Genomic DNA, 21,938 nt, shown 5'->3' on the forward strand with positions numbered 1-21,938 from the left:
TGGCGATGCTACCACATGATGCTCCCAGGGACTTTAGTGCATCTTCCATATGACACATGCTGAAATCACCAGTCAGCCACCGCTTGCAACACTTCCTCAAGGAAATGTGTCTGGGCAGAAACGATGACGGAAGAGCCTTTACTTCACTTTTGGTTGCACTTCTTCATCACAAGATGAGCATCACAGGAATTGTAGGAATAATCACAGTTACTAGGCAGTGCATTGACGTCACTAGTTGGTACATTACACTCACTTTCTAATTAGTTGTGTGCTCTTCTAATGATTCAATTGTGTCTATGGATTATATTTGTCTATTGAAGAAATACAAGCATTACTGCAGGAAAAGCAACCAATAGCTGATGCTGTTTTCTGTCAAAATGCATGTTCTTCATGGGCAAAAAATTGAACAATTCCTTTCCTTGTGAGGAAAACATTTTTATTGAAAGATTGATCATTAAGTACAAAGTTGCACAGTGACAATTAAAAAAATACTTTGCTTCCTTTATTATCAAATTCTATAGAATGGGAACAGCTAGTTGTATCAGTGGAATTAGTCCTTTAGATCAGATCCCCCTTCACATTTCCCCTAAAACATAACAAGCGTTAATTGTTTATAAAACTTACAAATTCCTCAAAAGGCTAAGGCAGTAAAGGGACACTGAAAATAAAGGCTTAAACTTTACTGTGCTGTACACTAAATAGAGTTATGTTGGGAAATGTCAGTGGTTGGGTTTTGAAAACACCCACTGCACACCTGACCCTTCACAGGGTTTCTTACATGTTTTTTCCTAACTAGGTCTTTGTGGGAGTTTTTCTGGTCTGAGACTGGAGGGTGTTATTTTCATTTACTGTTTCATAATGTGGGCGTTGTGAAGCCCCTTGAGACTGTAACTGTGACAAAGGGCTAAACAAAACTTGACTTGAAAGAAGAAGGCAACATGTCAAACAGAAGAAGAAGTGGCCTCAACTGTCTACAAACACCGAGCCGAGGGATGTTAAGCCTCGTTATCAAAATTAAATTCCCTAATAATAAATAAATATATAGTTATAAATAGATTAAAATAATAAATAATCTTTTATTAAATCAATAAATAGATGCCATGATAAAAATGGCAAGATAAGGTACGTTTTGGGCATGAGCCAAAATCAATGTGGATGTGCCAGCTGTCGGTCAGCTCTGCTCTCCCTCCTGGACGAGGCTCCGCAGGCAGCGGGCCATGTCCTGCACGAACGACTGCAGCTGCACCAGGGTGAGGTGGGTGGCCACCTGCACTTGAAATTCCCCCTGGAGCCGCAAGGCCAAGGTGGAGGCGGTGGGCTGCACCCCCGGCTCCGCTTGGACCTTTCTCAGCATCTGCAAGACACACAAAAACCACATCGTCAAGGTGTGACAGCCACGAGACTCTGAGTCAAGAGAATGTAACTATGCATCACAGAGAGCGGGCGTCTCCACCCAGACAGCCAGCAGTGATTCAGGAGTCTTCTGCTACCTTGTGGATCTGAATGAGAAGGTCTCTGATGTCGGCCAGTAGTTCGGTCACACAGTCTTTGTTGTCCAGCTGAGGTAAGACAGACTTCAGTAAGTCCTGGTGCAGCTGAAGGCCCTCAGACATCCGTCTCAAACTGGTCTCCTAACAGGACAGAGCGCCAGCAGAGTGAGAACAAACACAAGTCATGTAGCCTTTCTTTTTCTTGGATGTAGTTCAGAGGATTGTTTCAACCGGTGGATGATGCTTACCAAAGTAAAGCTCTCTGATATGGCTTTGACTACAGGAGCAGAGGGGAAGCGAATGGTATCTTCCATAGTCTTCAGATTTGCATTTTCTGTTGAGTTCAGTTGCAACGTCTGTTTTAGAGACAAGAAAGATGTTAAGGATAGATTGCAGTTACAACAGGAAACACAGGAGCAGCTGGGTTCACTGTGCACTGCGGTGCCAAAAAGAGAAATTCCATTACAAGCCAAAAATGTGTTTATTCAACACATACTGCTATGTGCTTTAGGCTTATTATTTATTACTTTTTTGACATTTATTTGAAAAGTTTTAGCAGTCTAATATAGCAACTAATACTGCAAAGCCTGAGTTTCCTGTTTTCATAGTTGTACCAGTTGCAACTCAGGTGAATACTGCTACTACTACTACTATACTAGCCTATTACTATTACTACTACTACTAATAATAATAATAATAATAATAACAATATTAGCAATAATAATGACTATAGAGAACTTTTCAAAGTGATTTCCATAGTGTTTTATAGCCAATAAATCAATAATAAATAAAAGATGTCAGATATTCATTCACAAATCAGGGTTTCAAACGCCTAAAAGAGGCACCGAGGAGCCTGTCAGCTGGCTGAAGTCCATGTATGGGCCCAGGCTGAGCGGAGATCTACGCAGATTCATCATACGCAGTCAGAAAATAGAAAGCCCTACGGCACTGCCTGCGCTATATTTATAATACATGAAAACAGAACGCCTCTCACCTCGGTATGAATGCAGGACTTGTGCGTCTCGGATATGGAGAGCAGGACCTTTTGTATTAAACTGAGGCTCCTCAGTAAAACCTCCTGGAACGCCGGATCCGCAACAAGTGTCCGGTTCGCACCGGGAAGCTCCGGCAGAGGTGCGCTGCGCACCACAGAGGCCATGTAGCCGTGAATGGCGATAACTGCAAGAGGAGAAAAATCAGTGTCACCACCGAGGCATCAGCACGACCTCCTTCTGCATCCGACACAAGGCTCGGTGGTTTGCAGAGCTGGAAAGCAGCCAGCAGGGAACAAAGCGGCTTGTCTCCTCCGCAGCCTGCCAGCCGCGCCGCCTGCCCGCCCGGCTGCGCTGGGCTTGTCTCCCCTCGGGCTAAAATAGCTGCATGAAGTTGACAATATTCCCAGTAACACGAAGCCCGTGCCAGAAGTAGCTACTCTAGTTAAATATAGCAAAATTAATTGATTCAGAGTCAGATTTGATGCACCCGATTCTGTTCTGAGACACAAAGTGATATATAAACTTACAGCAAACAGACAATCCATCTTGAAACAGGTCCAGAGCCTTTAACATCAATTTTGTAGCAATACTAATTTATTAATGTTGATTAATAGCCTACACATTCAGCCTGTGATAGCCTACACTCTTTAAATGTTCCACCTTCACATTTCCTATGCATTTACCCACAGAGTGTTGACATGGTGCTTATTGTGAGTTTCAGTCCAAAGGAAAAGCTCTATAGCTAATGATGTATTAAAGATTTGCCTCAACAAGCTTGTAGGCTCTCTCTGTTTCTCATCAGCAAGTGAGCAGACAGCTGCTTCCACACACACACAAACACACACATGCACATGTAAGCATTACCTCATTACTCACCAATCAGGATGTTCATTGCAGCAAGCCTTTCTTTGGGGAATGTCTTTAAGTATTGACCTCTAGTGAACACTATCCATGATTTACACAGGACACTTATAGGCATATATATACCAAGTCCGTGGAGATATTTTGGGATTTCCCATCACTCTGTATTTCATTAGAAGTCTCACAATGAGCATGAGCTACAAAGAAATTTACACAATTAACTTCATGGGAGGGCCATTTACACAAAACTAGCCTAAAGTAAGATATAGAGAGGCACAGGGGAAACAGGCATTTAATCTGAGGGAAACCTGAAATGGAAATTTAAAGTGCTTCAATGTTTTAATCACAATTTTACTACAAATCAATATTTTTTTTACATTTTTTGGAGTCTTACCTTACCTGAGTTGTCATTATCGTGCCGAGTCTGTGATCATCCCTCTGAATATTTTTGGGCCATCTTGAGCCTCATGAAGATTTGTCATCATGAAAAGTGGTTTGTGGGTTCCGCCTGACCTTTAAAATACACACTGGAAATTGTGACGTGTTTACGTACACATTACGGAAACAAATATTTGTGGTGTGTGATGAAAAATTTGCTGAGATGCTGTCATCAATTTCAGACCATCAGAGGGAACAAGAAATTGTATAACAACCAAACTCATGTACATGACAATTAAAGTTCACAGCCGCAGTTCTTGAACAGACACCAGTCAGCGGACACAGCAAAACTCAAGTAAATCTGATTATGGTTGATTGCTGATCAGTTAGATCTAGTTAGGCTCATTCTCTGTGAAGTCCTTTGAGACACGCATGCGATAAAGGGCTGTATAAATAAACAAACTTGGCTTGACTTGAAATTTAATGTGGATTTTAACCAGTTATGGCAATACAAGAGTGATCTAGGTTTCATCTTTCCAAGGGTCTTTGAACTTTGAACTTACAGGTGCCGGCTGATTCAGGACCAGTAAGCTCACCAGACCAAAGCCTTGTAAAGTCATATCGAGTAGTGAAGAGAGAAAATAGTCAGGCTTAACTCATACAAGAGTGCCATCTTGTGGCATCATTTATTTTACAAGCTAAATGTTCTCAACTGTATGGATATGCATTGCAAAAATCTTGACTCTATTGCATTTTTACTCTAATGTAATAAACAGTTGTAAAGCACTTTTTAGAATAGAGTTACAAAGTGAAAGAAATAAAAGTCACAAACACAAACAATACAATGCCAGGCATGAATTAAAAACAAGGGTACAGAAGAATGAAACGAGAATACAATGAGAAAAAATACGTAAAAAGAACAAAAATGTTTTGTAAAAATGTTTTAAAGATGTTTTTTGATACAGTGACTATCCAAAAGCTCTTGAAGTGGAACTACCAGAAAGGGACTTAGGACATTTTTTTCATTTTGCTTTGCCAAAATGCCTCTGCCTATATTGCTTCCATACCACCTCCATTTGTCCAATTAAATCCTAACTGAAAATCCGTCAATTCCACACATATGCAAATGCAGTGACAGTTAAGTAACCACCACATAAGCGACTGGCCAGTGTAGCAGATCAGTTTGCTTCATGCTCTGACACGAGGCCCCTTGATCATTCAGTGAAGGTATGTTACATCTGGCCATGCTTGGTAGGCTGTGAAGTGAAGCCATCAAATCTGATCCCTGAAATCCACACTGGTCTGATCTCCAATCAAACCTGCACATGAAAGGAGGTCATTATTCACTGCTGAGGCCTCGCTCTATGGCCTGTCAATGACCCAGCTGGAAACACTATTTGGCTGTATGGAGGAACAATGTCCTAGCCCGCTTTGAATATAAAGGGAAAGGTAGCAGGTCCATGTTGAGTACAAGGAGAGCGTACACAAAGAATAACGGACAGGGGTTTTACACTCTGCTGTCACCTCTTCTTACAGCAATATTCCACTTAGAAAAAAAAGGTCCGGAGTGCTCGGAAGTTCAAACAGGTGTGATGAAGGTACTCTTTGGTAGGGAACACAAAAGTTCAAAAAAGAAGAAAGGTCCAAGGCACTCTTCTGGCAAAAAGTTTAAAAGCCTTTATTCAGATGGCTATTTCATGGTGAAATTCTTAAAAACACAGACAAAGCTTGTGCATGTTAAAATAGAACTGGGTTACAACCCACGCGTAGCGGCACAAACAGCCTTCTTCACAACTGTCACCCCCAGCACCGCGCCGCACAGCCCATTAGGTAATGAAACGCAAAGCAAGGCTGAGGCGTAAGGTTCAGGCAGAGGAAAAACGTATATATCTCTTTAACAATATGACAAAACAATGTTTTAAAAAACAATAGCCAGAGTTAGACTCAGTGTTTACTTAAAAAGCTGCTGGGTTGTGTTGAGTGGCAACTTAAAGCAATATTCCACTTAGTTTTATCATGGGGGTTATTCGGCACTTTATCGCCATGAAAACCAGAATATAAACTACCCACCAAGATCGGATGCAGCTGGACGAGTTTGTAACGTTCTGAGTTTTACCTCCTATTCATTTGAATGAGGCCACGAAAATAGCCTGAAAACTGACATTTAACACTTTTGTGAACAGGTTCAACAACAGATCCAGCTTTTCATACAACAAAACAGTCCTGGGTCCATCGTCATTTTGCATTTCTATTGTTGGTTTACACTAAAGTTTGTATTGAAAGATAAAAATAGTGAGTGATATTCCTCCACTGATGAGAAGAAAAATAGTCTGTCTATCGATAAAAATCACAGTAGCGGGATCTGTTGTGACTGTCTCTCTGCTGGGTCAGATGTGTTCTGTGTTTTAACTCACTGTTTTATTGTTTTTGTAATGTATTTAACTGTTTTGTTTTGTTTTATTGTCTTTTATAATGTTTAATTGCTCTGTTACTACTTCTTCTTTGCTGATGTCTTGGCCAGGTCTCCCTCGTAAAAAAGAGATTCTGAATCTCAAATGGACTTCCTGGTAAAATAAAGGTGGAATAAAACGAATAAAAAAAACCTCTTTCTTTCCTTAGTGACGTACAGGCGCTGGGTTCAGATGGCCCATAGACGCCCATATAGAATGACCAACTGTGGGATAGTTTTTCCTTGTAAGTCAGAAGTAGGGCCCCTGTTTTCAAGGTTTAGTCTGGACCCTGGGAATACTTACAGCTGTCCTGATGATAACATTATTATTACTAAGAGTGTGGATGGCATTAGCAGATGTTTCCTGCTCCTGAAAGCATCCGGCACGCCATAAAATGTTGCATTCACCCTCCTAGATGATGCTTTTAATGCTCTTAGCTTAATCACTGGCTACTATCGTTTCTCTACTAAGAGCATTTAGCCTAAAGAGACTGGCACTGGTTCAGCTTGATATACATGCAAGCTCTCGATCCTGTAAATAGAAACATTTGCCCTCCGGTGTTGAAATGCCATATGTGTTCCTCCATGGCAAAGAATGTATCCTGGTTAATTATTTCTGCCAGTAAAATATATGTCAGGAACTGTGTGCTTAAGATCTTTTTTTTAAAAAACCAAACTGTAATGACTAACTGTGATTTGTCTCATCCCGTTATATGGCTTAACAACCGGTGAGAGTGCTGAGCTGTCCTGTCTTATGAGACATGACCGAACAAAGGAGTTGCAAAAACTATATTTTTTCTTGGAAAGTTAGTAAGGAAGGATCCATGTAAGTGCTGCGCTCCTTATGACGGTTCAGTTCAGCGCTCTGGGGAAGTGAGTGTGGAGAGAAATGGATGTTACTCTGAAAATGACTGCACAGCAAACAGGAAGATGACGTCAACTCTGCTTCCATAAGAAATGTGACTCAGACTCAAGTATTTGACAACTGACCTTGTCAAGTCAGTTTCACCCACCAATACACCTGCTGTGTGTTTAACTCATGGTGACTATTCAGATGGATTGAGAAATGTAATGTAAACACATGTAAGCTGCTGGGTTGCCCTTACAGATAAGCTACACACACAAAAAATGAGAGTATATCCAGACTGAGAACACTGGCCTACATTCAATTTGTGTCATAGTTGTAGGTCACATCTCTGAATGTAGCATAAAACATCAAAAGAAACGCATTTGTTAACTTGAAAAGACAGGGGGAGCTGTGGTACGGCACTTTGAAGCGGTCTTGTTTCCTTTAATCGTCCGTCTTCTGTCTCCACATCACCCCATAGAGGAAACCGAGGAAGGAGGAGGCCACCTGGGACTGTTGACACTCACCCAAGGGATGTCCTTGTCACCGTCCTCAGACGCCTGCAGGGTCTTCGGTGTCACTTACCTTTGGGCCGGAAGAGGAAATCCACGGGTGCCACACGGGGCCCTCGCCGAGACACCCCATGTGATCTAGGAGCCTGGAAACATTTTCACCTGCAACCCAACGCCAAACGGGGCTGCGCTCTGCGGGATTGGATGCGTTACCCTATCCCCCACTTTGTGTCCCATTACCCAGCAGTTGTAATGCTCACACCAGTGTAACGTGTCTAGGGTAGCAGGCGGGGCAAGTTGAGCTGGCCTGAAATTTAAATTAACCCCAGCGACAGTTATGTGTGCCGGGGAACAGAGGTGTTACATTACCAGAATACCCTCACTCCCCAGCCTGCATGCACACACACCTGTCGTACATACAGGTGCACAAAAGAGTACACACACTCGCACACAATAGCTGAAAAAAATACACACACACACACACACACTGTACGGAACTAGTTTTATCTTTATCTACTCCAGCAGTGAGCCTCCCGCCAGAGTGGCTGGTCTCAATGCCCCCATATGAGTGTTTTATCAGGGGAAAGAGGGAAGAGGGAGTGTGTGTGTGTGTGTGTGTGTGTGTGTGTGTGTGTGTGTGTGTGGGGCAGGAAATGTCAGAGAGAGAAGCTTAGCATCTATTTTTCAGTGCTGTTGAACCTCCTGCTCGTCACGGGAGGCTGTACCTAGACTTCCTTGAGATTAACTCTGTCAAGATCAATAATGTTACCCTGTAAAGTAAACTCAGCCAAGAAGACGGTGAAGAAGAACCTGGCTGCAAAATGTAAACAGTTACACATACCCAAAAAGTAGCCGTCCGGTTAAAAAACAACTGCCCTTGAACTTGTACTTTTAGTTAGAGAACGGAACAAGCAATAACGGGCTTAATGGTGTTTTCTAAAAGAGTGAGGTGTTGCCTTTGGGAAAGAGGCGGTGTGAGGAGGAGGAGGAGGAGGATGTGACAACGGCAGCCATCGCGCGTCCTCTGGACCCGTCACTTCACTGGGCAGCTCAAGGGCATTTGGAGAGTGCTTTACCCCGAGCGAGGTCTCGCCAGGCAGCAGAGAGGGGGGCAGCTGATCCCCTGTGGCGCTCTCTCTCTCTCTCTCTCTCTCTCTCTCTCTCTCTCTCTCAGTTTCTCCTGAAGAACTGGGTCGCACAAGTCGATGGATGCGTTCCCAGACTTTCTGCTCAAGTGTTTTTATGGCTGTCATAAATACTTTATTGCTTGTGCTCTGCTCTAGAGGCATTTGTGTGTTTGACACAGGGATACCCTTGTTGACAAACCATGTTCCAGGTCTTAAACATCAAATTTCATTATTCAACACAGTGGAAGGTTAATCTTACCTGGCTATGTGGAAAGGACAAACGCACATCTTAGATCATCTTCTTTTAGCCAGAATATACAGTTTGTCATTAATTTAGTGATATCATCCATTTATTTTCTTAATTTATTTTTGATTTACAGTAAATGATCTCCCCACTCAACTACATTACTCTTTTTGTGCTCTCAGTTCATATTGATGATTACATCAGCCAGGACACTGAGATGCATTTCTCTCTTTGGCAGGGTCCGGTGAATTAGGAGATCCATATCCACGACGGCTCTTCTAAATGGACCAGCAGGTCATGGCCCCAGAAATGCTATTTGGGAAGCCCATGGGAATTACCTCATCAGACAGCGTGGCTCCCGGCAGCACCCTGGGCACTTAGAGACATGACAGAGTGGGAAAAAACGGCACAGAGGCCGAGGGTCTGTCTAGATAACCAAGTATGACCGTGAAGGACTCTTCTGTTTTCCCCCCGATCACTGTGGGTGAAGAGGTGAGGATGATAAGGTGAGTATTTGCTGAAGTGCTTTTCCTACCAGAATATGAAAAATGCTGCGCCTATTCTGATTATTAGTCTTTCTCTTTCTCTCTCTCCATCTCTTTAGTTCATGACAGGTGATCTGTGGGAACGTGGCAAGAGCTAATCCGCCGCTAATACTCTGCTTATCACATCAACAGTTTCTGACAATGGGACGATATTGTATGCGAGACTATTGGGCTGTGGCCAAAGATTAGAATGACAACATTAGCATATTATGCTGAGGCGTAATTCCAGAGGTGCAGCGTGTTTCTGGTTTCAGGTAGACAGCAAATGTCATGCCGACTGTGTGAAGTTTGCTGCTATCAGGTAGACTAACAGGGCTCCGTCACATCGTCCTTCACCCCTGGGTGACAATGACTCATGGTGTTTCCCTCTTCCCTCACAGCATTTGATAAATAGACTACAACTCCCTGTGGACTGACCCGGACAAACACTTAACGCACCAGGAAACGGGTAAATTATAGGAAAGCATTTCTGTTCTCATGGGGTTGTTTATGTACAGTATGAACATAAACATTGTGCTCTGCTGTATGGACCACTCAGGAATCCCACTGGCTATAGCCTGAAGTGCTGAGATCAATCAGCTGTCCGCAACTGAACTAGGAGGGGTTTCCTGTCAAATACTCTGGAGGTCTGCAGTTCTCATCAGTATGGAGCTCCAGCACAGTAGCTACTATCAAAAACATCTGAGAATAATTGAGGAGTCCTTCATCATACAGTGATCTGATGCATCAGCACACTGAACTGAATACTTATTTTCTAAAAGGGTTCATTCAAATTCCGACCCCATCCAAATACTGTATGCACTTTCATCTTTGGTGAGGTGGTTGGATTGCTTCGGTCGGAGCAGGCGGTGTCCCTGCCCGTTCTAATGCTGCATCTTTGAACCAGCAGTAATAAGAGAGAGAAACCCATAAACGACCATTTTAATGGAAAAGAACATCATTTTACTGGTAATATACTGGTGAATACCTTAAGGATGATTTTAATGGAAAACAGTTGTACATGAAGGGTCTGGACTGAAGTAACACAGTTGCTAATAGTAGTGTTGCCTTTTCCTGCTGTTTATATTGCTGTTTGACGTGGCCCCCTGAACGGCCTGTGTGTTAGAGAGGTGCATCAAGGTGCATGCACCACTGGATAAATCCCATTTAAATCCCATATTTGGAGTTCGCCAAAAACATGCCGCTGCTTTTACTGCCCTAGTGCGCAGACTAGGCCATCCACTCAGCCAACACAAACTCCTAATGGGCCACTGATGGATGAATTATTCATCTGGGCTAGGTTGCATTGGCCTGGTTTTCTTGTGCAGGCACATGTCTTGTTGCCCACCTTGGCTCCCTGACAACAACCAGGCACAAACGTCTGATGATGACCATATAGGTGCAGGCTGTAGCTTCATCCTGGAGTGTGTTTGCTGTAGCTTCATCCACTTCAAGTCCCATGTATAGTTCCATCAGCCTTATACCACAGTACTAATCGTGGAAGACTCCTCCGACTTGCCCTGTCTGCTGGGCAACGACTTGAGATACTCCAGATGTCTGCGGGCGTCCTCCTGATTAGCTCTAACATAGTAGACTAGGTAGGAGATGACCATGGTGAACCAGCCAAACATTGTGACCAGCATGGCCACATCTGTAGTCTTCTTCATCACCGCACACAGGTCTGTCTCTGGTGCCAGCAGGAATGCCCGTCCTTCAACGCCTGTGTCTGGGGGATCTGAAGTCTGGCACACGATACCCGTCAGCGATGCGGGCTCCAGGTCCACACGGGGCATGGCCATCTGCAAGTTGCAGTCACAGTGCCATTGATTGTTCGTCAGGTTGGCGCGAGCTCGTAGGCCCTCGAAGGCCTCAGGGTTAAAGTTTACTAGCTTGTTGGAAGAGAGGTCTAGGAACTGCAGTGAAGAGCCCAGGCCTCTGAAAGCCCCTGGTTCCAGCAGGCTTAACTCATTGTGTGACAGGTCCAGTTCGACCAGGAGGGGCAGGCCAGCGAAGGCATTACTTGGGACTGTAGTGAAGAGGTTGAAGTCCAGGTAGATGCGTTGTGTGTCATTGGGGAGGTCCTGGGGGATCTCTGTGAGCTGCAGGTTGCTGCAGCGCACCGTCTTGCCTCCGCCCTCGCTCTCAGAGCAGTAGCAACTCTTGGAGCAGCTGGTGGCAGCATGGTGGAAGCAGAAGGTCATCAGCACCAGGCTGTGCAGCAGCAAACACATGACCACCGAGTGGCGCAGTAGCCAGTCTGCCAGCAGGGGCATCGTGGGGTACGGGCATGCTCCAGGAGGGACCACCTGGGCGAAAGGGGCGAAGCCCACGTCAACCTCCCCAGTAGCTGTCGAGCCTATGAAATTAAAAAAAACAACAACAGGAAGTCAGCTGGGTGGTGGGTGGAACACAGCCTATTGGGAAAGCGATTAGTGCAAATTGTGCTGTCAAATAACAGTACTTCTACCCCATGCAAAACATGGGTGATTGACAGGGCATGTCCTTGAGAAGCCACAGTGTGTTATTTAATACACAAATGGAGGGTAACTTGTCTAATTGCAGTGAGGAGGCAGAGAGAATGGTGCACTCTCATTTCAGTATGGTTGGACAGAAACAACTGGATTTCTGTTGTATGTCTAGGAAAGTCTAAGGATCAAAAAGTCCCTTCATACCAGCAGAATAAACAAGCTAAGAAAATGCTTTGGTGTCACTGTGCCTCTTTTATAATTGACATCCCTGCAGTGCAGGGCTATTTCAGTACACAGTGAATGGCATTAACATAATCCTGTAACACCAAGAGGAACAAAATGTTCCTAACAAAACATATCTGACTTTAAAACCCAACTATATTATTCATAGTGTAGTGTAGCCTGTTCCAGATTCGTTCAATACCTGGTGGCTGCCACTCTCAGACAACAGAGGGAACCATTATTGTGTAAAAGTGACCAATTTAACTTTTTTAACTTAGGGAACTATATAGTGACACTGTGAGTGTCTTGTAGTTGTGAAACACAACCCATGCAGTCAGTAGTCCATAAAGTGCTTCACCAAAAAGACTTAGGTCATTTGGTCAAAAGTGCAAGTAACACTGAGGTAACAGCTTGTCTGTGTCCTGTAAATTACACTTTTTATTTTGTATGTAAGCCTTTAAAAATAGCAGGCCTTCCCACCCCGACACACTTCATTAATAGCTGATCAGGGCTACCTCCTATCCCATTACTAATCCTCTTAGGAAAAACTCCTTAAGTCAGTGTAGCATCAATGTTGGCCACCCAATCCTTTTGTAGGGGTAAATGCTAATGCTATAAACAGCACCAAGGCCAAAACAGACAGTGTGATGGCCCGTCTTTTCTGAGACAAAAGGAACCATGGAGCCCAACCTAACTTCTTCATTTCTTCAAAATGGCTGGAGACTGGGCAAGATCCACTTACCAAGATTAAAAAATGAAATCGATCTCCAAGTACCTCTTAGTATCACATGACGTTGGGGGGTGGAGGACAGAGTGTAGTGGTGATGATGGTGGTGGTGGTGTGTGTATGTATGTGTGTGTGTGTGTGTGGGGGGGGGGGGGGGGGGGGGGGGGTGATTTGTCTACGGGACACAGCTAATAAGACTCATTGTGCTACGGCAGTTTAAGAGATGCCTGCCAAACAACCCCCATAATGAGCCATTGGGGGAGATGGAGGCTGATCCACAAGAGCAAAGCACAGATCAAAAGCCCAGACTGCCTCCCTCAGACATGAGATGTTTATCCATGCTTCTTCATCAAGGCCAGACAAAACAACTTCCAGAGTATTTCAGGCTGCACTTATTGTCAACAGGGCGTATGAGAGAGTAGAATAGCGTGACAGATACAGCCAAACACCCAGGGAAATAAAAATGCTCGCTAAATTGAATGGGTAATGTTATGCTCCTGTAAAGGCAGTACTTTTCCCATCACACAGCATGCCAGCCTGACATTTTGCCGAGAGATAATGGGGGAGGAGGAGCAGGAGGTTGGTGGCGGAGGAGGAGAAGGCGTATGTAGGCAAGGAGGGAAATTGGACACACGAGCGCAGTGTTGTGAGAGAAAGAACGATATCGAGAGGATCTGGGGAGAGAGGTAACATTACAGCGACAACGCAGATACTGTGCAAGGAACATTCAGGGACACTAATGAGGTATCGAGGAAAGGGGCAAATGTTGGTAAGTCACAGGGTGATGAGATGAAAGTATGAATAAGGGTGGAGGAGGGAGAGAGGTGTGGCCTGCTGACGGAGAGACGAGGAAGGATGCAAACTCATGTGGGATAACCCGTGTAATTCCCATTCACATTTAGGGAAACTCTCTGTCGTTTCTGTATGCTTAATAATTCCACACAAGATATACTTCTCAAAGACAAACAAAGATTAATTCTGCTGGCAGTCTGCCCTCACAACAAATACAGCCGTCCTCACAGCCATTTCTATCCAGTAAATCAGTTGGCCTCTAAATCAGGTGAGGTCCCCTCTGTCAGCGCTCATAAAGCCATTGCCTACTTCCGTGATAAATAAACCCCCAGCTTTTAATTTACACCATAAATACTGCGCTCACGCACCTAAAGGTCAGTTTCTCAGTTCATAAATTCTCAGCTGTCAGTGCTGTAGTGTTAAGTCTCTGGCTCCAATTGCATGAAGAGCAATAATTTAGACTTCCACCCAAACACCATCAGCAGCAATGAAATGAATGGAAATGTATGGTGTTAATATGTTTTGATGCAGTGTCGCTCATGTATGAATATGAGGCTTCATGGCTTATTTTACTGCATCACAACTGTAAGCGTTGTGGTCAGCACTAAGCTTTCAATTGGCTTAGTCCAGTGATTCTCAACCTTTTTCATATCACCGACCCCTAATTTAGTCCACATTAGATGAGATTCTCTTGGACCCAAATCTGAGAATATTTTTATTGTTAGATATGATTTTGTCCAGAATTCCATGACTGTCTGTATTGTAGGTAGAGAGATAACAGTTAAACTATGATCAAAATAATCATTCTTCTACATTCTCTAATCGTGTTATGAAATAATGCTGAAGTTTAGCATTTCATCAATTTGCTGGGGACCCCCTGGAACCCCCTCAAAGACCCCTGGTGGTCCCCGGACCCCATGTTGAGAACCAGTGTTTTGTAGTTGTCAATGGGGGTGAAGATGACAGATAGGGGGGCAGAAAAAGAAAAAAAAAAAAACAGAAAATAAAGCATCTTTAACATCTTTAGTCTGAAATTCAGGCTTTTAATGCAACTGTAACCCTATTTCAGTGCTCTTAGCTCCGTCCACAACCCATCCCTTTCTACTGTCAATGCCAATCTTAATTACTAGAGATGCTGTCTTTGTTCCTAAGAGCCCAACATTGTAGTTGGCAGATTTCCTTTAGTCCCTGAAGACCCCACTGCATTAATCCTGTCCAATTCACTGCTGGCTGTGGATGAAAGCAATAAGGAAGGACAAACTATTTAATTATGGCAGTCAGATCTTTTGGTAGAGTTGTGGCATTTACTGTATTATGTTAGGGATTATAAATTGCTTGAATTTATCTACAGTCATTTTAATCATCAGTGTAATTAAGTCTTCAAGATCAACTTTTCAAGGTAAACTTCAAGATTGACTGATTCAGTTACCTTTAAACTTTATTTTGGATGATTCATAACCTAAGAATATTTTAGAAACAAAATTGATAAGTCAAATAATGAGTCTAGTAATGCCATCAGGTCCTGCTCTTATTTTACCACTGAATAGCTTGATATTTTTAGAAATTTTACCCATAGGCAACAAGCTCCTGGCGGAAAATAAACTCAAATGACAGGAGATAGAGACGATGCCGCGTGGGAACTGATACCCTTGTTAAGTTTGTCTTTCATCTTGTTTTAGTCATGGGTATACGGTCGCATCATCCAGTGCTTGTTTTCAGCAGGCTGGCAGCAATCACATTTAAATAGGCTACCAATATCCAAAATTAGAGTAACCAAATATTTACTCCGCGTGAATGTTGAATTCCTATGAAAATGTGTAAATGCATACAATATCACAAAGGAAAAATATGCATGCGTTTTGATCAGCAACACGTAACACACACTTACATCTTTGCCGCTTTTCCTCTCCTTCTCATGATGTGCGTCTCTGCAAGAGTCCTCGTAAAAAGCGTCAAGCGGATCCGAGCGCTCCCCAAAAGACGGTGTGGTAAATATTTTGGTTCGCTTCCATGAGGTCCTCTTGCAGCTTGTTCAACTTGTGCAGAGAGCCGCACTGGCAGCCACGACGCGCCACTGGAAATGCACCTTCAGTTCACTGCTCGCTCAATGCAGCCTTTTAGTTTCCACGCAACCAGAAAACTAGGCAACATTGCTGGAGCCAGCGCGAATTGGCAAGGACACGACGCGAGGGTAAAGCATTTACTGATGGCTTTTAACTCACTGACTCTGATCCAGGGTATGACAAAAAAAAATTATATTGTAACGCAAACTTTAAAATGGCACGCACAGGGCGCGCAATGCATTTACGCACAGACGCCAAACCTTAATGCATGGAAATATTCCGGACGCTGCTGGAAACATTTGGCAGCTGTGGTGGAAATGCATTAATGTAAAATATCTTAATGGGATGAATAACTGCGTTTTATGCATCTGCTGACTGCGGTAGGCGGAGTGGCTTTGATATGCATGCATGCATCAGGTGCCAGTGAAGTCAATCAAGGAGTGGCCCCACACACGCCGACGCACTCTCTCTCTCTCTTTCTCTCAGACGCACACACACACACACACACGCACACTAGTGATCTCACATACAATGCAATGCACTCGGAGCTGTTGGGTTCGTACACTAATCATGTTTGATCTGAAGCCTGTTGTTTCAGTACAGTGCTGGCTGCCGGTGCTGTGGATCTTTGGCTGTCTCCCGGCCCTTTTCCTGCCTGCCGCCAGCCGATAAGGAAGCCCAATCAAACCCTCTGTGATAACAGACGTGGGCACTGGCCTGAGAGAGCCTGCCAAGCAGCCAGTCATGAGGTATTAATGGAATTAAAATCAATAAAGTAGGCTACTCCACCCTAACTCCCTCCCTGCTGCTCTGGAACCATCAAATCAATGACAGACTGTGTATGACTGTACATGTGTTTTTCCTCTTCTTTCTGTCTTTCTTTCATAGACTTCCTTTGGCAAAATTGTCTTTGTATATCTCTAGTGCCAAGACGTCTGTGTGCTGTGACCTGTTAATGTCTGATGCTACTCTTCTCTGTTGTTTTCCATGTAGTAGGCCTACTGTTTTTCTTTTTTTGTGATCTATTGTTTCTTAAACTTAGAATAGGTAGGACAAAAGTGTAGATTACATAAGAACATATTAATATCACAACAAAAAGCAGGATTATTGAACAGAGAGCAAACACAAAAAAATGTATACACATACATATATGCATATGTACACATACATGCATGCATCCGTACACTCATATATATAGGCTACATATGCACATACATATATACATACATACAAACACACATACACATATATATATATACACATATACACACAAAACATGCATAAATATATCAAATTGAAAGAAAAATGAAAATAAATTGAGGAAGTATTGCTGTTGTTTAATGTTTCCATATGCAGGCTGTAAACACAAATTTCCTCTTGGGAGAGCAATAAAGTATCTATCTATCCAGCTTCTTTCCTGATTGATTAATAAAACCACCATGACACAGTTGACAAAATTGAATTTGTGTATCTTAACGCCGCACGGCATCATGGTGTGCATCGCTGCCCTATAATCACTGCTTAGAGAGCCCTTCGGTTATGAGGCCTTCGCTGTCAATTAGCAGGAGATGCGATGGGAGGGAGAGCGTATGACAGTGAAACAGCAGAAAATGGGATTACTGCCTCATCGACGGAGGAGAGTGCACTGGCAGTCAGTCAGTCTTCCCCGCCAGTATCAAATTACTTCAAATGCTCGGTATTGCGGTTGGCAGATAGATGGATGCTGTATGCATTATCAGCCAGGCGTCAGTCCTTATAGACTATACACTCTCAAAGTGGATCAAAGTATTTTTTCCCCCTCTCCCTTTTTTCGTTCCAGTCTGTCAAGTACCTCAGGCGTCCTCAGTTACCCTGATGCCGATGTAGGTGGCATACCTTCAAGCTAACAGTAATCCATGGAGTCAAAGTGCTGAGTGGGATTTTGGCTGAGACAAAGGTAGCTAGCACCAAAGTTGCTCCAATGTCACCTCAACAGGGCGGGAATACTGTGCCATTAGACTTTCCTGTGCGCTCCAAGTTGCAGCGGAACAAAAGGACTCATATTAATGAGATCCGGGGTATTTGGCCCTACCCACATCTCTCTCTCTCTCTCTCTCTCTCTCTCTCTCTTCCTTTCATTCTCATTTTCTATCTCACTCTTCCTTGCCTGCTCACACACATACACATATACATAAGCGCACACACACACACACACTGTCTCTCAGTGTGGCTCCCAGCTTTACTCCTCGTCCCTGCGCGAGATCAAAGTCCTGCCTCGTCTTTGTGAATACAACATTACTCCCGTTTATTTATTTATTTTCCTCGCCTGTCTCGAACCTTTTAATCAAAAGCTGTGAAAGAGGTGTATGAAAAGGATTTCCAGTAACAGGGGGAGGGTCATCTCATCTTCCCTGTGAGGAGTGTAAGTCTTTGAAGTGTAATATCACCGACTTCAAGGAGACAATGGCCTCGCAGTATGAAAGTGAGGTTGTTATTCATAGATCCTTGTTGAATTCCCCATTGACGGAGCTACGGCTGACTGAATCTTGTCAAAAGCCTCCAACCACAAGCCTTGGAGTCTTGAATCTTCAGCAAAAGCAGATAATGAATGGGTTTATGCCCCATTGCCATGTTCCTAGTTGCTTTTTTTTTTTTTTTTACATATCACTCATATCACACTTTGACAGTGGTTTAGAAAACACCAGACGCTAGAATAAATCGTAAAACGTTCGAGGGAGTTGTTGTGACGCGGGAGGCCGAGTCAAGCAAGGCGAGCCTGCTGCTGAATCAGCAGGCTGTTTGGGAATCAAATGGTGTCTGAACCTTGATTGATGTACACAGACAGGCGCAATTTACACACACATCAACTCTTATCTCAGCCGTACCCTTCAGGTCACAGTACTCTATATTTCACTCTGAGCGGAGTGATGAAGCCGGTTAATCCAATCTGCTTGTTTTCTTGAATCCATATTACTTGTGACCTTGCTGGAAAAAACAGTTTAAAAAAGTACTTATGCATACTGTGAAGGTGATCGTGATTGATTTGCTACGATGAATCCACAGCTGTTGTGTTTTGCTCATATTAGCTATTCTTACCGCTGTGTGAACTATCAGCGAAGTGACGTCATCGATGGTGGCGCGGGGTATCTTAAATGTTAAGTTGTTATAGCAGCCCGCTGTTGCCTCACAACACAGGCTAGTGATGCCTGAAGCTGTTTCCGACTGCCCTTTGAGAGTAATTAATAATTCTGACTCCCTCATTGTGTCTCTCAGGCATATTCACAATGACAGCAGGGAGGGGTACGCACCTCAAAGGTCATGGTATAGACCTTCAAGGACACTGTTGGTCAAAACATGACTCAAAACTAGACTGAGTACTTAAAAACTTTGTCCTTCAATGTGTTGTGCACATGCAGTGTTTTGAGGCTTACTGTAGATGTATTTAGTTCACTTTAAATCTCTATATTATACATTGTTGGAATGCATGCTGTTGTTACAAAGGTTACTAGGTTTTTTAAGTTTGTGTCAATCATCTTTGCCTGATGTTCAGACTGATTGAGATTGCCTCCTCGTTAGCTGTTTTCTGTGTGTGGGGGGTTGATTTTCCCTGAACCAATCACTAGTGACTGACCTATCCGGCCGCTCTGACGTCCAGCCTCTACATCCATGGTTAGCGAGCGTATTTACCAACTTAACAAGAATGTTGGACGATTTTGACTGAAATATCGTCTTTGCAAAGACAATATGTTGATTAAGGGGGTGATTTCAACATATCTATTCTGCTGAAACGCCAATGAAAAACCGTTGCACATACGGTTAAAATTTTCCTGCTGATTGGCTCGATTGTTTCTCTGAGCGAGAACAAGCCGCTGACTAGAGCAACACCAGACTCTCTGTGTCGCTCGACAAAATCTGAAAAGTGGGCGGGACCCGATTCAGGAGCCTGGAACCAGGCTACAGTCGTCTAGGTTGTCCCTCTCCTTTACATTGTTGCTGCTGCTCTGCACACAGTCAGCGTAGTTGGCCCGTTTACCTCCCTTTTTCCATTTGCTGCCATTCATTTTTATACAGCATGAAAAACATCTTGGAAATTGCCCGAGCTAGATAATCCTGTTTTATTGTCATTTCACTGAGCCAGAGTTGAGTGTTTCCATATCAGCGCTGCATTACGCTACGCTCTGCCTCCTGCCAATCACCTGACACCGACAGGAAGGAATGGAAGCCTCTGCCAGGAAATAATCCCTCAAAAACATGTTACCTTACAAACTTCATTGTCACACCCATATCTTTTGCCTTTGTTAGCCGAGACAGCAGTTAATTTCAAGCTAGGTTTTGACACCATGAAGTTTGTGTTTCAGAAACAACAAAAAACAAGTAAATGTTAAAAAATCTAATTACATACGGCATGCAGGGCAAAATGATTGGGGGAAATGTAAACTAGACGTAGACAGAAGTAAATGGACTATAACTCTAACTGACACCGGGACTCTCCTTCAGGCTGCAGAGAGACATTTTAGTCAACCGATATTATATCTTTTACACAAGCCAAGCATTTTTCGGGGGGAAAATCTGACATGCCTGTCAAGCGCTCGGGTGGAAGCGGCAGCTGTTTGCTTGTCAACCTCATATCTTTAAAGCACCGCTATCCTTGTATGACACAGGACATCAAGCTGCACCGAACAGACAGACCCTGCAGACAGCTATCCACAGATCTATGACACATCAGTTCCCCTCTCCCCCACTGCCTCCACAGTCAAACTGCATCAGGCCTCAGAAAACACACGGTCATCAATAAATAAAAAGGAAAACAGGTGGCAGTGAGAGGGGGCGAGTGCCCATCTACTCTGCTAATGTCTCTCAACGACTTCAGATGGGTTCCTATTTTTGGAAACTTAGCATTCCTGTTTCCAGTAGTGGAAAGAGTAGAATGTCCTGCTCAAGTAGAAGTAGGGCTACTGTTATTTCTCTGATATTTTACTTAAGTAGAAGAAAAAGTTATGGTGTAAAAATTTTAAAGTAAGTAAAAGCAAAAAGTAATCATTCACTCATCACTCATTTAAAATGTACTCAGAGTAAAAATTACTGAGTTACTTTTTAGAAAAGAGAAGGTTGTTAGCTGTGATCTTTTCCATGCAATGAGTTCAAACTAGATTCTTCTAATTATAAAAATTAGAAATTACAAAATAAACATATTACATACTATATACACTCTTGTTTATTTTGATTAATTCCCACACCCATATTTTATATCCATATTTTTCCATATTTATCCATATTTTTATATCCATCTTTATATTTTTACATACAATAATTGCACTATATACCACTGTACATACTGTATATTCATATTTATTTTCACCTTGCACTTTACTGTTTTGCACTTTCTGGTTAGATGCCAAACTGCATTTCATTGTCTCAGTACTTGTACTCTGTGCAGTGATAATAAAGTTGAATCTAATCTAATAAAGTGCACAAACAAAATAAAGCCAGATTACTCTTCTCTTCTTTTATGACTGGCCGTTCGCTCCACAGTTTGTCAGTTTACTCTTGTCCAGTTTCTGATGCTGATGGAGAGACACAAAATCTGTACTCTGTAATGGATGTGATTTAAAATGTAGCTGAGTACAATACTTCAGTAAAAACGTACTTAAGTAAAAGTAAAATTACTGACTTCAAAAAATACTCAAAACAGTAAGTACACAAAAAAGCTACTCAATTACAGTAACGTGAGTAAATGTAGTTAGTTACTTCCATCCTTGCCTGTTTCTGTCTGTACCCACAAGTACCAGATGAGAGTAATGGAATACCAGTAAAGGTGTTATGTATTCTAAGTACAAAAAAATGTAACTGTATTCCATTGCAATACTACAAAAAAAAGTATTCTGATTACATGTAATTGTGATCAAATTACCGGATTACTTCTGGGAATACTTTTCTTTAAGAGTATTCTCAGAAGTAATAAAAATAAAAAGCAAGAAACTCAGAAGGCCATTTAAATAGCAGCAGCTGTTCTACATCTTTAGAAAATGTGCCACAGAAGAAAATTTATGTTTGATGCAAACCTGAAATAAATTCCCTGAACTTTGGCATTTTTCGCTTATTATCTGCACCTTTATACCTCAAATATGCCAAAGTAATCTGAAAATAACTGAATGATGAGGTAGCTAATGGAATACATTTTTGAGGTAACATACCCAATCCTTTGTGTGCATGAAAGAGAGAAAGAGGGCAGCTGGCACATTCTGCTTTGTCTCTTAACT

At 42.9% G+C, this 21,938-nt stretch overlaps 2 protein-coding genes across 4 annotated transcripts; both read right to left on the reverse strand.

The window, feature by feature from the left end:
- Positions 1-414: 414 nt before the first annotated feature.
- csf3a (colony stimulating factor 3 (granulocyte) a) lies at positions 415-3,412 on the reverse strand. 2 transcript variants are annotated; one of them, XM_078290823.1, is made up of 5 exons: positions 3,362-3,412; positions 2,485-2,669; positions 1,739-1,846; positions 1,491-1,631; positions 415-1,354 (listed from the first exon to the last, which is right to left on the reverse strand). In XM_078290823.1, exons 1-5 carry the CDS (start codon positions 3,375-3,377, stop codon positions 1,172-1,174), a joined length of 633 nt encoding a protein of 210 aa, XP_078146949.1. In that variant the 5' UTR covers positions 3,378-3,412; the 3' UTR covers positions 415-1,171. The 2 variants fall into 2 exon arrangements, with proteins under 2 accessions (XP_078146949.1, XP_078146948.1); XM_078290822.1 differs by lacking the exon at positions 3,362-3,412 and adding an exon at positions 3,013-3,068.
- A 6,955-nt stretch (positions 3,413-10,367) lies between these two features.
- Positions 10,368-21,935, reverse strand: lrrc3ca (leucine rich repeat containing 3Ca). Of its 2 annotated transcripts, none has more exons than XM_071926791.2 (2): positions 21,873-21,935; positions 10,368-11,783 (listed from the first exon to the last, which is right to left on the reverse strand). In XM_071926791.2, the coding sequence occupies exon 2, from the start codon at positions 11,698-11,700 to the stop codon at positions 10,906-10,908; it is 795 nt and encodes a 264-aa protein (XP_071782892.1). In that variant the 5' UTR covers positions 11,701-11,783; positions 21,873-21,935; the 3' UTR covers positions 10,368-10,905. The 2 variants fall into 2 exon arrangements, with proteins under 2 accessions (XP_071782892.1, XP_071782891.1); XM_071926790.2 differs by lacking the exon at positions 21,873-21,935 and adding an exon at positions 15,525-15,970.
- Between the last annotated feature and the right edge of the window lie 3 nt (positions 21,936-21,938).

Source organism: Centroberyx gerrardi, chromosome 20 (assembly GCF_048128805.1).
Source record: "Centroberyx gerrardi isolate f3 chromosome 20, fCenGer3.hap1.cur.20231027, whole genome shotgun sequence".
In the NCBI taxonomy this organism is placed as follows: Eukaryota; Metazoa; Chordata; class Actinopteri; order Beryciformes; family Berycidae; genus Centroberyx; species Centroberyx gerrardi.